This window comes from Loxodonta africana, chromosome 18 (genome assembly GCF_030014295.1).
Source record: "Loxodonta africana isolate mLoxAfr1 chromosome 18, mLoxAfr1.hap2, whole genome shotgun sequence".
Lineage (NCBI taxonomy): Eukaryota > Metazoa > Chordata > Mammalia > Proboscidea > Elephantidae > Loxodonta > Loxodonta africana.
The window spans coordinates 56,039,849-56,051,971 of NC_087359.1; the positions used below are offsets into that span (position 1 = coordinate 56,039,849).

Below are 12,123 nucleotides of genomic sequence, written 5' to 3' on the forward strand. Positions count from 1 at the left end.
CTCCTTCTGTGCGTGGGTGTCGTTTCCACAGCCATCTGTTCTAAGATTATTTTTCTTAAGACACAAAATGCTCCTGGTTTGCATGCACAATATCACTGTAAAAGCAACAATTAAAGAATAAAGAAGGTTCTTTAGTTTTCGTAGGTTAGTTTTTTCTTTTTTTTTTTTCCTTTTATTGTTGTTCTAAAAGTAGTCTCATAGCAGCACGTCCAGTGGGCTCGTTGCTTGTACACTCAAGTGGGTGAGTGGCTCCTTTACACAATACTGACGCCAGTGCAAGGGGAGGGAGAGGACGTGACAGGCTCCACAGGGCGGAACTAGAGAGTTGTTTGCCGTAGTCCTTAACCACTCCTGCAATTTGCACCTCCTCCAAAAAATAAAAAAAATAAATACGGGGAGAGAGAAGGAGATAGACACAAAACTGGAATCCTGTGGATGCCACTTTAGCCACACAGGCTCAGGCCAGGTCCAGCCAGCCGGACGTGCGACTACTGCGTGCACCCCTCCTCTGAAGACTTGGCCCCCAAACCTCCCCCATCCACGCCAGCCCGGGGCCAGCTGCCCCCAGAGGCCTCCCACCTCAGTCACACTTGGCAGCAGGATCTGAACAGACAGGCTATGTGACAACTCCAGCAGAGAAGAGACATACTGCAGTCCCGTCAGGTTCCCTCCAGCTCTGCATGGGATTATCGAAGTCCTGGGAATGGCTCAGGTGGGCCTCACGGTGGAGCTGGGGCAGATGTTTGCCGGCCGGCCCCAAAGGCCCTTGTCCCCATCTCTGAGGACACCACGGGCTGGCAGGATCACCTTCTGCCCCAGACCTCTCCAGCCAGGACCTCAATTTCACAGCTTTCTCTTCCTTTATGTGAATTTCAGTAGTGTTTATGCTGAAACCGGCAGCCACCGAGACCCTAATCCTATGTAAAACTCTCTGCCCCCAAGCCATGCTCCAGCACTCCCCATGAGTGGGGCTGGAAGAGCCAATTCTCAGTGGTGGCGTCTTCATGTGGGTCTTTGTTCCCCAACGGTGGAGCACTAGGCCATGGAGAAAGACTGGCTCCCTTCTCTCGGCTCTCCCCCAAGTCCTAAGCCACCAATCTGGGGTAACCAGAGAGAAAATCAATAGAGTAACACAGCACACGTTTTATAGCCAGTGGGGGAAGATGGAAACCAAAACTAGCAGCTGCAATGCTCAGTGGTCAGATCAGCAGGCTTCAAAAGCAACTAGGAGTCACACTCCCAGCTTGCAACTGTCTCCAAGATCCAGCACTCTTACTGGGCCTTCAGGGCCAAGGCTTTATCTTCAGAAGAAACTGAACCATTTGGAAACAGCTTTAAATTAAGAGGGGTGGGGGCAGGGGTCCCTGAAATCCTCCCCCCCTGCTCTGCAGGACCAATGCCATGTGCACCAGCCAGCAAGTAGCCTTAGCCCCTAGAAGGGCACCCCCCACCTACCCAGAAAGCAAGCCCTGGCCAGCGGGCACCTGCGGCTGACAGAGCTCACCATACGGTGACTAAGCTGCATTATTCAAGTGAGTAATTCACCCAGGAAAGGAGCTGTCCCCAGCTTTACCCCACCCCTTTAGCTGGGACCCAACATGAAAGAACTTAGTGAGTCAAACCAGCTCATCAGCCAGCACTATCAACCTGGCTGGGAACAGTGGAGAGGTGGGGTAGAGGACAAGTTCCATTTCTCCACTAAAGGAAAGCCCTTCTCCCTAAAAAAGAAAAAAGAGCAAACCAGGGGCCATGCACAGTCAAACCGCAGGGCACAATCTCTGCGCTAGACTAGACTTCTCCGTGGAAGATACTGCTTCAGGGCAGCAGCAATCTGGCCTCAACCCCACACATGGCTCAGTCAGGCCGGCTGGCTCCAGCAGCCTCTCAGAGAATGAACAACCCAAAACAGGAGCCAGAACAGGGCCTGCAACCAGAAACCCCAATTCCTCCCTGGGCTCACCGGCCGGAGGCCCCTCTCCGGCCCCATCCAGGGGGCAGCGAGTAGGTTCGCCCATCCTGGCTCCCAAGAGAGCACAGGCGGCAGAGCTGGGTCAGTCCTTTGAGTTCCCCAAAGTAAGAGCTGAACTGCTCCGAATACATCTTCTGGGTTTTGCACAAGGTTCATGAGTTCAGAAGTGCCCAGAGTTCTTGACAGGGCTGGAAAAAAAAACCCAGGGGGAAAAAGTGGGAAGGGTGATGCCCTTGGTGGCTTTTGCTAGACACATACTGTACACAAAACTCTGATTTGTTTAATAATAAATTTTTAGAAATGAACTGAATCCTTGAGCCATGATGCAGGCCACAGGGCTCATCGATCAAGCCCCAGGAGAAGCCTTTTCTTGTCCTCCTGGCCACTCTCATTCTTCAGGTCAGAGAACACCTGTGTGAAGTAGTGCGGGTCGGCATTGATCTGGAGCATCTTGGAGCTCATGAGGTTGATGACCGAGAGGCAGCGGTCCCAAAAGGCCTCCTTGCAGCTCTCCACCAGGAAGGGCTTGAGCGGGTAGGAGATCTCGTTGCCCATGTAGGAGTAGGAGAGGTACAGGCAGGTCAGCAAGACGGCCTGGAGCTCGTGATCCGAGCCCACCTCGGAGGAGATAACATCCCTGCAGAGCATGTAGAGGAAGACCACGTTGGCCGGCGTGATGAAGCCCTGGTCCTGCCAGCCCTGCAGAAGCAGAGAGCGGTCCACGCTCCGCAGCCAAAGCACAGGGTCCGTGGGGGACAGGTGCTTCAGGCGGTAGCACCGGCGGCAGAGAAACTCGCCCAGGCAGCGCAGCAGCTCACTGGTGGACGCCTGAACGATGACCCGTTTGGGTGTCCCTGCCGAGGTGACAGCAGGATGCTGGGCCTTCTTGACAGAGGAAGAGACCCCGGTCTGGGAGCCTGAGAGCTGGCTGGCAGGGGGTGCAGGTGGCTGGGCCGGCGGGGGATGGGCGAACGTGGACAGGTTGGCGCACGACAGCGACTTCTTCAGGTTCTCATTGTTGAGGTGCGTGATGTTGTTCTGGTAGCTGCTGTTGGGCTGCACCTTCTTGGAGTTCTTCTTTTTGGCCGACACGGCCACGATCCTCTTCCACGGCAGCACGGAGATGATGGAGTGCCGCTTCAGGTTCTTGTCCTTGGCGTTCTTGCTGTTCTGTACGGCCGTGTAGTGGCCCACTGTGGCCGTGCCATCCTCAAACAGCGTGGCCTTCCGGTAGCTGGGGGACAAGGACAGCACCGTGCCCATGGTGCCGTTGCGCGCCGGGCGGGGGCCCGGGCCCCTGCGCGCCCAGCCTGCCCGCCGGAGGGAGGAAGCGGCTCACCGAGCCCGCGGTGGTCCCGGGGCGGAGGCAGGGGCGCTCCCGGGACGCGTGCTGCCCCTTCAGATCTGCGTGCAAAACAAGATGGTCTCAGCAGCAGGCGGGGCCCCGCGCCGCGCTCAAAGCCCCCGCCTCGGCAGCCCCGGCGGACCAGACCCCAGATCCGTGCGGGGGCCCTGCCCCGGGCTCCGCGCCCCCGCCCGCGCGCCGCAGCCCCGCCGCCCTCACTGCAGCACCCCCCCCACGCCGCTGCGGTCCCGATACGCAGCCAGGAGGGGACCGTGGCGCCGGCAGAGGGGGCCAGGGACCCCCCGCTTCGGGACCCCGCTCGGTCCGACCCTGGCCCTGGGTACCGGGGGCAGCGGGCGGCCGCGAAGCGCAGGCTTACCCGGCAGGCGGCGGCTCCTGCGCTCCGCGCCCTCCGCAATGCGCGCCGCGGCTCGGCCGCCGCGGTCCCGGCGCTCGGCGGCGCTCGGCGGCGCTCGGCGGGGCTCGCGCTCGGCTGCAGCGGCGGCTCCGAAGCTTCTGTCCAAGGTTCTGCAGGCGCGCGGCCCCGCCCCCGCCGGCCGCCCTCGCCGCCGCCGCCGCCGCGCTCCCGCTCCCGCCCCCGGCGCGCACCTCAGCGGCCTCCCTCTCGGGGCCGCGCGCCCGGCCCTCGCGCCGGCTCCGGACCGGCCTGGTCTTGCCGGGAGCCCCAGCCGCCGCTGTCCTCCCCCCGAGCCGCGCGCGGTGGGAGTAGGGACGCGGCCGGGAGCCGGAGGAGCCTCTAGTCGCGGCGCTCCATCAGAACGGGTCTCGCGCGGGGGCGGCGGCAGTGGCGGCGACGGCGGGTACACGCGGCGCGGCCCCGCCCCGCCCCGCGCCCGCCCCGCGCCCGCCCCTCGGGCCCGCCCCGCCCCTCGGGCCCCGCCCCGCCCCCTCGGGCCCCGCCCCCTCCGCGCTGCTCGCCGCAGCTCCGCGCCCCGCCGCCCCGACAGCAGCCCCGCCGCGGGAGCCCGGCCCCAGCGCAGCCGTGGTTCGGGCAGGAGAGGGGCGCCGGGCCGGGGCGGAGCTGCGCCGAGGCCCGACCCCGCCCGCGCCCCGCCCAGACACGTGCTGCCTTTGTTCCCGCCGCGGCGCCCGCAGCTGCGGGCTGCGGGGGCGCTCCCGGTCGCGTCCCCGCCCTGGCAACACGCGACCCGCTCGGCCTGAGGCCGCCGCCCGGGAGGCGCGACAAGTCATGCGCGGAGGTCCCAGCTGCCTTCTTCCATTTCACACTCTCATCCCCGGGAAAGAAGCTAGGGAGCGCGAGGAGGAAGGCCCCGAAGGGGACAGACGAAGCCTTTACTGAGGCCGCCCGACTGCCACGTCCGTCCGAGTGGACGGTCCCATCGGTTGCAGTGCCCTCGCCTCCCGGGCCTTCGTTCCTCCGTCCCAGGTAAACGCCTGCGGCCCCAGTAGGTCTCCTTCAAGCTCCAGGCCAGAGCGGCGTGGGCAGTCCTGGGGCCCTCCACAAACAGCGACTGGCTTTCGCACACCACACCTGGACGGGGCCTTGGGTCGCCAGGCTCGGCTGGTGACCAGAGATTGGCCAGATGTGGCCCGAGGTTTCCACTTGCCCGCTTGCCTGTCATATTAAAACGGAAGCAACTGCTCCTCCTCCAGCCAGCCTCTGACGTTCTGATGTAAATGTTTTTCATTCTAAACATACACAATTTGAAGACGGGCAGTAAAGGTGCAAAATAGCTCTAAAATTCCGCTTCTAACAAGAACCATTCCTCTCGCAGACAAGAATCCAGATTCTTGACAAAGGCCATTCTTCATCTGGAATTCCTTTTAGCCTGGTCCTGGAAATTCTGATTCGTATGTGACCGTAAACCTGGGAAGCAGATTCAAATGATACCTGAACCCAGATGACCATGTCTGGACCTAGAGATGCAGCAGTGGCAATCCAGAGGAGCGAGAAGGCTTGCCCTAAGCTAACAACAAATAGGACTGGCAAAACTGGCCTAATACCCAAGTCCCTGACTCCCAGACCACTCTAGCACACTAGGCTGTCAACCTGTGCCAGTTCTGCCTATTGTCCTGAGCAGAACAGAAGAGGAATCTGGTATCACTCAGAACAATGATGCCATCAAGTCAAGAGGTGCTAGAATTTATGTACCACCAGGTATGGTGAAGCTGAAGTTGACTTCGGAGGACCCAGAGGGTTACTTCCTCCATACCAAAAACCAAACCAGTTGCCATCTAATGGAGACCCCGTGTGTGTCAGAATAGAACTGGGCTCAGTAGGGTTTTCAATGGCTGTGACCTTTGGGAAATAGCTATGCTTTCTTCCAAGGCACCTCGGGGTGAATTATGAATATGCCAGCCTTTCAGTTAGCAGCCCAGTGTTTAACCGTTTGCCTTCTCCCCCCACACCACCCACCCCCCCGCGCCCAGGGACTCCACATCTTCCATAAAAACCCTTCCATAGCTCTTCAAAAACATCCATAGCAGCTATACCCTAAGACGGCATGTCTTAGCTCAGATGCCCCTCCCTCTTAATGTTCCTTAAGGCACAACCCCCACCTGCTCTTCAAAAGGAGCTGTCCTCAGTCCGCCTTTGCTTAATACTGAGCTCCAAGAAGTGATATCCTCCAGGTCCCCTAGCCCAATGCCTCTCTTCCACTCTACAGCAAAACTGAAACCCAGCCTCCTGAGACCCAGCTCCTGAACTGTGTCCACATTTTTTCTGTGTCTCATTCTGATGTTGAGCAAAGGTAAAATGATTTCCGTTTCCCAAAATACACCCAGATTTCTAATCCTGTGATCCATCCCTTAGAAAACTCTGCGCCCACTGTTACCTGTAACTATGAATTTCAATTCTGGCTCTTCTAGGTCATGGTGGGCAGTACCAGGCTCCACCTCTCTGACCCCCAAGCTTTCCCAAACCAAGGAAGCATGGATTTGCAGGGCCTTTCAGCCTGACTGCACTCCGCTGTCCTTTTTGTTGGGCCAGCCCTTCCCTACCTGTCGCCTACTCACAGTGATCCTACAGGACAGAGTAGAACTGCTCCACCGGGTTTCCAAGGCTGTAATCCTTACGGAAGCATCTGCCTCCTGTGGAGTGGCTGGTGGGTCTGAACCGCCAACCTCTCATTTAGCAGCCTACTGCTTAACCACTTGCCACCAGAGCTCCCTATCCCTTCCCAAGCATCTGTCAAAGGGGACTCTTGGCAGAACCTCCTCACACTTCTCAAGGGGGACAGAGATGTTTGTAGCACAGCACCTGCTGCCATGACTGAGGGAAGGGGCTCTCGGGAACTTTACCCACCCAGGCCAGGCCTGTTACACCTATCTCAAGGGATCACACCGCTCCGTGCTCACTCAACCCACCACCACCCACCTCTCCCTCACTCAGCTCCCATCGCTGTTCCAACTGGAAAGCAAGGAAGAAAGAGCAGTAATCTGCCAGAAATGACAGAACCAAGGACTCAGAAGGCTGACCCAGCTGGACAACACGGAGCCATTTTCTTCTGTAGTTATCCCCAAATGCCACCCCTGTTAATCTGCCTACTTATCCTGTAGCCTATCCCCAGCTGCCTGAAGGAGCAGCCTGCTTGTTATCTGCCCTGTTCGGCTGGGACGACCAAGCATGCTAACCCCACTCCTCTGCATGCCCCACTTCCAGACCACCTGGAGGGAGGCCAAGGCCCTGCCCTGGCCAACTCCGGCTTCCAGAAAGGGTTCCAAATAAATCAGGGCTGAGCCCTAGCTCCTGAGGAAGTTGTGCTTTGTTCTTTCAGGGATCACACAGCATCATCTAGAGGCCCTCCTGGGCAGCACAGATTACGTAACTAGCACGGAGCAGGGCACCAGAGCCAAACACTTCAGCCTCTGCGCCTAACACCAGCCGCATCTCATCAACACACAAGAAGCCCTATCACCACGATGAAGGCTGGCGCCAGGAAGGTCTCTACATGAGGAAACTGGGCCCAGCCCAGCCTGTGGGCCACCTGCCCCTCAGCTAAGCCTACACTCGGCTCCTTTGACGCCTGGGAAGGGAAGCAGTGGCACAACTGCTAGGAGGTCCAAAGCAGTGCTGTCCAATAGAAATACGATGTGAGCCACAATTGCATATGCAACTTAGTATTTTCTAGTAGCCACACTGAAAAAGTAAAAAGAAACAGGTGAATTTTAGTAGTTTATTTAATCCAGTATACCCAAAATATTTCAACATGTATGCGTTAAGACATTTTACTTTTTTTTAATGCCGTCTTCAAAATCTGCTTTGTAGTTACCCCTACAGTGCATCACAACTTGAGCTAGCCACACGGCTAGTGGCCACATTCCGGGGAGTGCAGGTCTAGAGGAAGCCATCAGGCTAAGATCCACAAAGGGAGCAGAGAAGAGGGCTGCTGCCCTGAGCTCCGCGGGGCTGCCCTCAGCTTGGAGAGCCCTCTTCTCCAGCTCTGAATCTTTTTGGAATACTTTTTAAAGTCCTTTAAAGCAGCAAAACTCTTCTGTAAATAAATTTACATGGAGACAAAACACAAACGTAACAGAATTGCTCAGACTGAGACGGAATTGGCGGTCTGGAGCACACCCCTCACAGTGGCCCCAGAGCCCCTCAGAAAAACTGTTCCAGGGTCTGGGGGCAGCACGTAAACCACCGGTTTGAAACTAAACCACAACTTAACGTTGGGACTCTCCAGGCACTTGCACTTCCATTACCTCATCACCTTCTCACCTGAGTTACCTACCACAAAAGCATCATCCTCACGGTGCAGACGAGCAACAAGCTCAGAGGTTATTACCGCCCCCAGCCCTCATGTCCTCACTGGACCACACTGCACTGGAAAAAGGGAAAGATACCTTAACACCATTGCAAATTTTAGGCCTCACAGACCAACTCGTTGCCCAAAGCCCTGCACTTTACCCCGGATTTGGCTAAGGGTCTGCCTAAGCAAATGAAACAGGAGAACTTCAGGCCAGTCTAGAGGGCTAGGCTACTGCTGGGCTACATACAGCTGGCTGGACTTGCTCAGAAGCTCCCCAACACTCAAGAAAGGACAACAGTTGAAAAAAAAATTATTTTTATTGGAACTCATCTGAACATCAGATATACCTGGTGTTGGTTAGCAAGAACCGTTTGTACATTTGATATTGATGGTGCCAAAACCAAAACAGTGACTGGACATGATGGGGAGAAAAGATGTTGCGAACAAAAACCTGATTGTGGAGAGGAAAGTAAAAGCCAGTCAGATTTGGTGAGGATGCAAAACCTGGTACAACAAAATCCTTTTACAAAATATAAATTTATTAAGAAAACCTGGTAGGATAATCTGAGAAAGGGAAGAGAAAAGGAGACCAGCAGAAAGGAGACAGGAGGAGGGAGAGAGGAAAAAAGAGAAGACAAAGAGGAAACGAAAAAGGAAATATAGTTGAGCACAACAAAGGTGCAGAAGCTTACCTGCCCCCATGGCATGACAGCCCACTAGGGCCACCTCGTCATACAACAAAGCATGCTGCATTACAGCGCTCTGCCTCCCATCCCACCCGGGTGATTTTTAAGAGGTAAATTAAGAAGCTCCCTGGGAGGGGGGACACGAGGTTGCTCGAAAACCCAACAAGAAAAATTAAAAAAACCACACCCCACAGTCTCATTTCCGATGTTCACTGTTTAAAAAAGGAATAAATCCATGTGACAGCAAAAGGAGTGGGACAGGGAGAGAAGCTGTTGGGTGGCAGACAGCCTGACTCCTCTGGAGGGGGCAGTGGGAGGGGAAGAGACAGGTGATGGTCTCCTGGTTGACACAGGGGAAAGAGAAGGGAGAGAGAACAAAGCAGAGAAGGGCAATTAAAACACTGACGTCTAATCTAGTTTACTGTGTTAAAAAAGAAGCCACATGCACAGCAGGCCCCCTGGGGGCTGAGGGCCCACACTGCTCCCTGTGTGGCCGCGGTAGGCACCAGCTCCTGGCCTAGTCCCCATTCCTTCACAGGTCAGAGCGGAGCCGTGTAGGTGCTGCTGCTGCTGCTGCTGCTGCGCTGTTGATGCTGCGGCGGCGGCGGCGGGACCTTTCGGCCAGTCTGCTGGAGCCAATGTCGGGGAGGGGCGGGTGGACAGGCCGTATGGCAGGGGAAAGAACACCGAAACGCCTCATTTCAAATAAAAAAGAAAATAGCAGTCTATACACAGTTGTTTGTTTTGGTTCAGTACAAACAGAATAAAAAGTCGTTGCTTTTGATGGTCTGCAAACACCCAATTCTGAAGAGGAGAGGTGACGCCCAGCGGGTGGATCAGCACCCCCAGTGGCTGGCAGAGTGCCCGGCTTTGCGGCCCTCTCCCAGGAGGCAGAGAGCACAGCTTTAGGTAGTGTAAGCCTTTTTCCTTTTATTTAGAATAACCTTTTCTGTTTCCTTTTTCTTTCTTTCTTTTTTTTTTTTAGGCAATTTCCCGCTCCCAAGTTGGGCCAGTAAAGATTACATGAAAACTGGCACACCTATTGACTGGAACACAGATGTACCAAATGAGGATTTAAAAAACTTTCCGAGCGAAAAGTAGAACAAAAAGAAAAAAAATCTCCTAGCATTTTCCCCAAAGGTTTCACTCTCCTGCCACACACACTCTCCAAAGGACCGCTACAGATCCAACTCTGCAAGAGAAGACAGAGCAGCGTCAATCGGGGAGGCCACGAGGACACGACGAGGCTTTCAGTCTCCACAGGCAGAAGACAGCGCTGCCCCTGGCCCTGCGTCCCGGAGCCAGCACTCACCTAGGTCAGTTTCTTGGCTTTGTTGTAGAGGGAATCCACTACTTTACTCATGTTCTGAATTGTTTCCAGAGCAGCTTCGTAAGTTTTATCTACTGGGGGTTCATCAAAAATAATCAGGACGCCCTCCCCCTGGTCCAAGATCCCTGCAAGAAACACAAGAACAACCAAGGTAAAAGAACGGATCAGACACAAAAGCATTTGAGAGACAGCCCTAACTTCCTCACTTTTTCCAGAAAGGGAGGAAAAGAGAACTCCTCTCCCTGCTTTGTTTGCGCAGCCTTATGATACACTCTAATCACAGGGCTGGGAGAGGCAAGGACCCCAGGGAACCACCAGGAGAAAGAAGCGGAACGTTATCTTTAAACATAAACAAGGGCATGAGGCTTCTTCAGCCAGCTCGTCACCACCAGCCCCCTCACCTATATCACCGTTACTCACCATGAAATTTCTTGTCAAGAATCATCTGCGATAATTTCCTTTCCACATCGGCCTAAAATCAAAGCATATGATTAAAGGGACCAGTATCCACTGGCAAGGATCAGACTGACACAAAGACCTTGCCTAAAGGGTTATTGGGGGGATGTACTAAAAACAAAACAGCAACAATGAAACTCCAGCTCTGAGCCCAGGGTCCCCAGTCCCCAATGAGAGAAGCTTGGGAGCTTTCCAACAAGGCCCATGAGGTACAAATGCCAGCCCCTCCGCACAACCCTTTCCCCATCCTACCCCCAGGACAGCCTCAGGACTCCTTACCTTGGAGAGTTTGATGAGGCTAGATATGTGTTCAATCTAAAAGGAAAGTAGAGAGACACCAACACTGAAAGTTTTACTTTGGCCTCCAATTGAGAAAGGAGGGGGAGACTGCTGTCTCTCTCGAAATCCTGCTGGAAGTCTCTGTAGGGCCAGATTCTCTTAGCTGTGCTTTAGGACTCTTGTGGTATCCATCTGCCCTTCATCACTACAGACAATAAACACACTCTTGCCCCACACACCCAACGTAGAAAACATTTACCACGTGAGCAGTGACTGTAAAAGGAGGAAACCACACTCAAGACACAAGCAGGGGGCAGTCTCACAGCCTCTACCCCACAGCATCCTTCTCCCCAACTCTTTTTCCCCATCAAGAGAAGCCCATGCACTTAGTGGCCTCTTGCCCACCAGACACGCCCTTGGAAGCAAGTTCCTATTCTGGACAGATGTGGCAACAGAGGCAGCTTCAGTGAGGATGGCTGGCCAGAACTCCTCCTCCCCCCAGAGAAGGCTACGAGGTGCCCAGGTGGGCTTTTACCTGTACTCGGGAAAAAGGCTCAATGACTCGGATCAGATTCTGTTCCAGCAGGTTGTCATACAACTTGGCCAAGTGTGTGCTGATGATTGGGTCATCCCGGAGCTCAGCCCGGTAATCTGTCAGGGCCTGCCAAAAGAGCCAGTCGCAGACATTGGCACAAAGAAGTACTTTAAAGTCTAGCTACTCCTGAGTTCCTAAGTAGGCTGCTGGCCCTTGTGACTACATGGTTGACTGTAAAGAACTGGGGCTTTTGAGACGAAAGTAAACCCAGTATAGACAGCAGATGAAAAGGTATACCAAGAATTAAGAGTCCGTGGACACACTCTAGGCATCATCTCTCCTTCTGAAAGCCTCATGTGGACAGCTCAGACCATGTAAGCCCAAGGGCAGTTCAGCTTGTAAGCCAAACTAACTATAAGCATTTCTCAACATGTATTCTACAGAACAAACAGGGTCTTCATGGGGAGGAAAAAAAAAAGGATTCTGAGATTATATAATGGGAAATGCTGAATTCCACAACTAGCTCTTCGTGTTTTATGAGGAGTATCGGCAGAGTACAGTTGTGCTGTTAAAAGAAAACAAAACACCTTTCTAATTTTGTTTAACCCCAAAGATCTATCCACAGAACACTTTTGTCCAAAGAAGCACTATCAGTAGAAGTGTTTCATCTAACATACTTTGAGGTAAAATAATCTAGACTGTTTATTCACGTGTGTGACTTGTTTACCTTTAGTTGTGGTTTTATGTGCTGTGAAGTCAGTTCTGACTCACAGTGACCCTATGAAAACAA

General features: G+C 54.5%; 2 protein-coding genes across 2 annotated transcripts in view; both read right to left on the bottom strand.

Moving 5' to 3' along the window:
* Positions 1 to 98: 98 nt before the first annotated feature.
* Positions 99 to 3,278, bottom strand: CDK5R1 (cyclin dependent kinase 5 regulatory subunit 1). Its single transcript, XM_003414537.4, has one exon. The coding sequence runs from the start codon at positions 3,230 to 3,232 to the stop codon at positions 2,309 to 2,311; it is 924 nt and encodes a 307-aa protein (XP_003414585.1). The 5' UTR covers positions 3,233 to 3,278; the 3' UTR covers positions 99 to 2,308.
* Positions 3,279 to 8,345: 5,067 nt separating this feature from the next.
* The window catches only part of PSMD11 (proteasome 26S subunit, non-ATPase 11), a 33,015-nt gene continuing 29,237 nt past the window's right edge, over positions 8,346 to 12,123 (bottom strand). Inside the window, exons 10-14 of the mRNA XM_003414536.4 lie at positions 11,334 to 11,459; positions 10,799 to 10,834; positions 10,484 to 10,535; positions 10,046 to 10,188; positions 8,346 to 9,925 (exon numbers count right to left, since the gene is read on the bottom strand). Of these exons, the coding sequence (XP_003414584.1) occupies positions 10,046 to 10,188; positions 10,484 to 10,535; positions 10,799 to 10,834; positions 11,334 to 11,459 (357 nt within the window). The 3' untranslated portion in view covers positions 8,346 to 9,925. The remainder of the gene's footprint in view (positions 9,926 to 10,045; positions 10,189 to 10,483; positions 10,536 to 10,798; positions 10,835 to 11,333; positions 11,460 to 12,123) is intronic.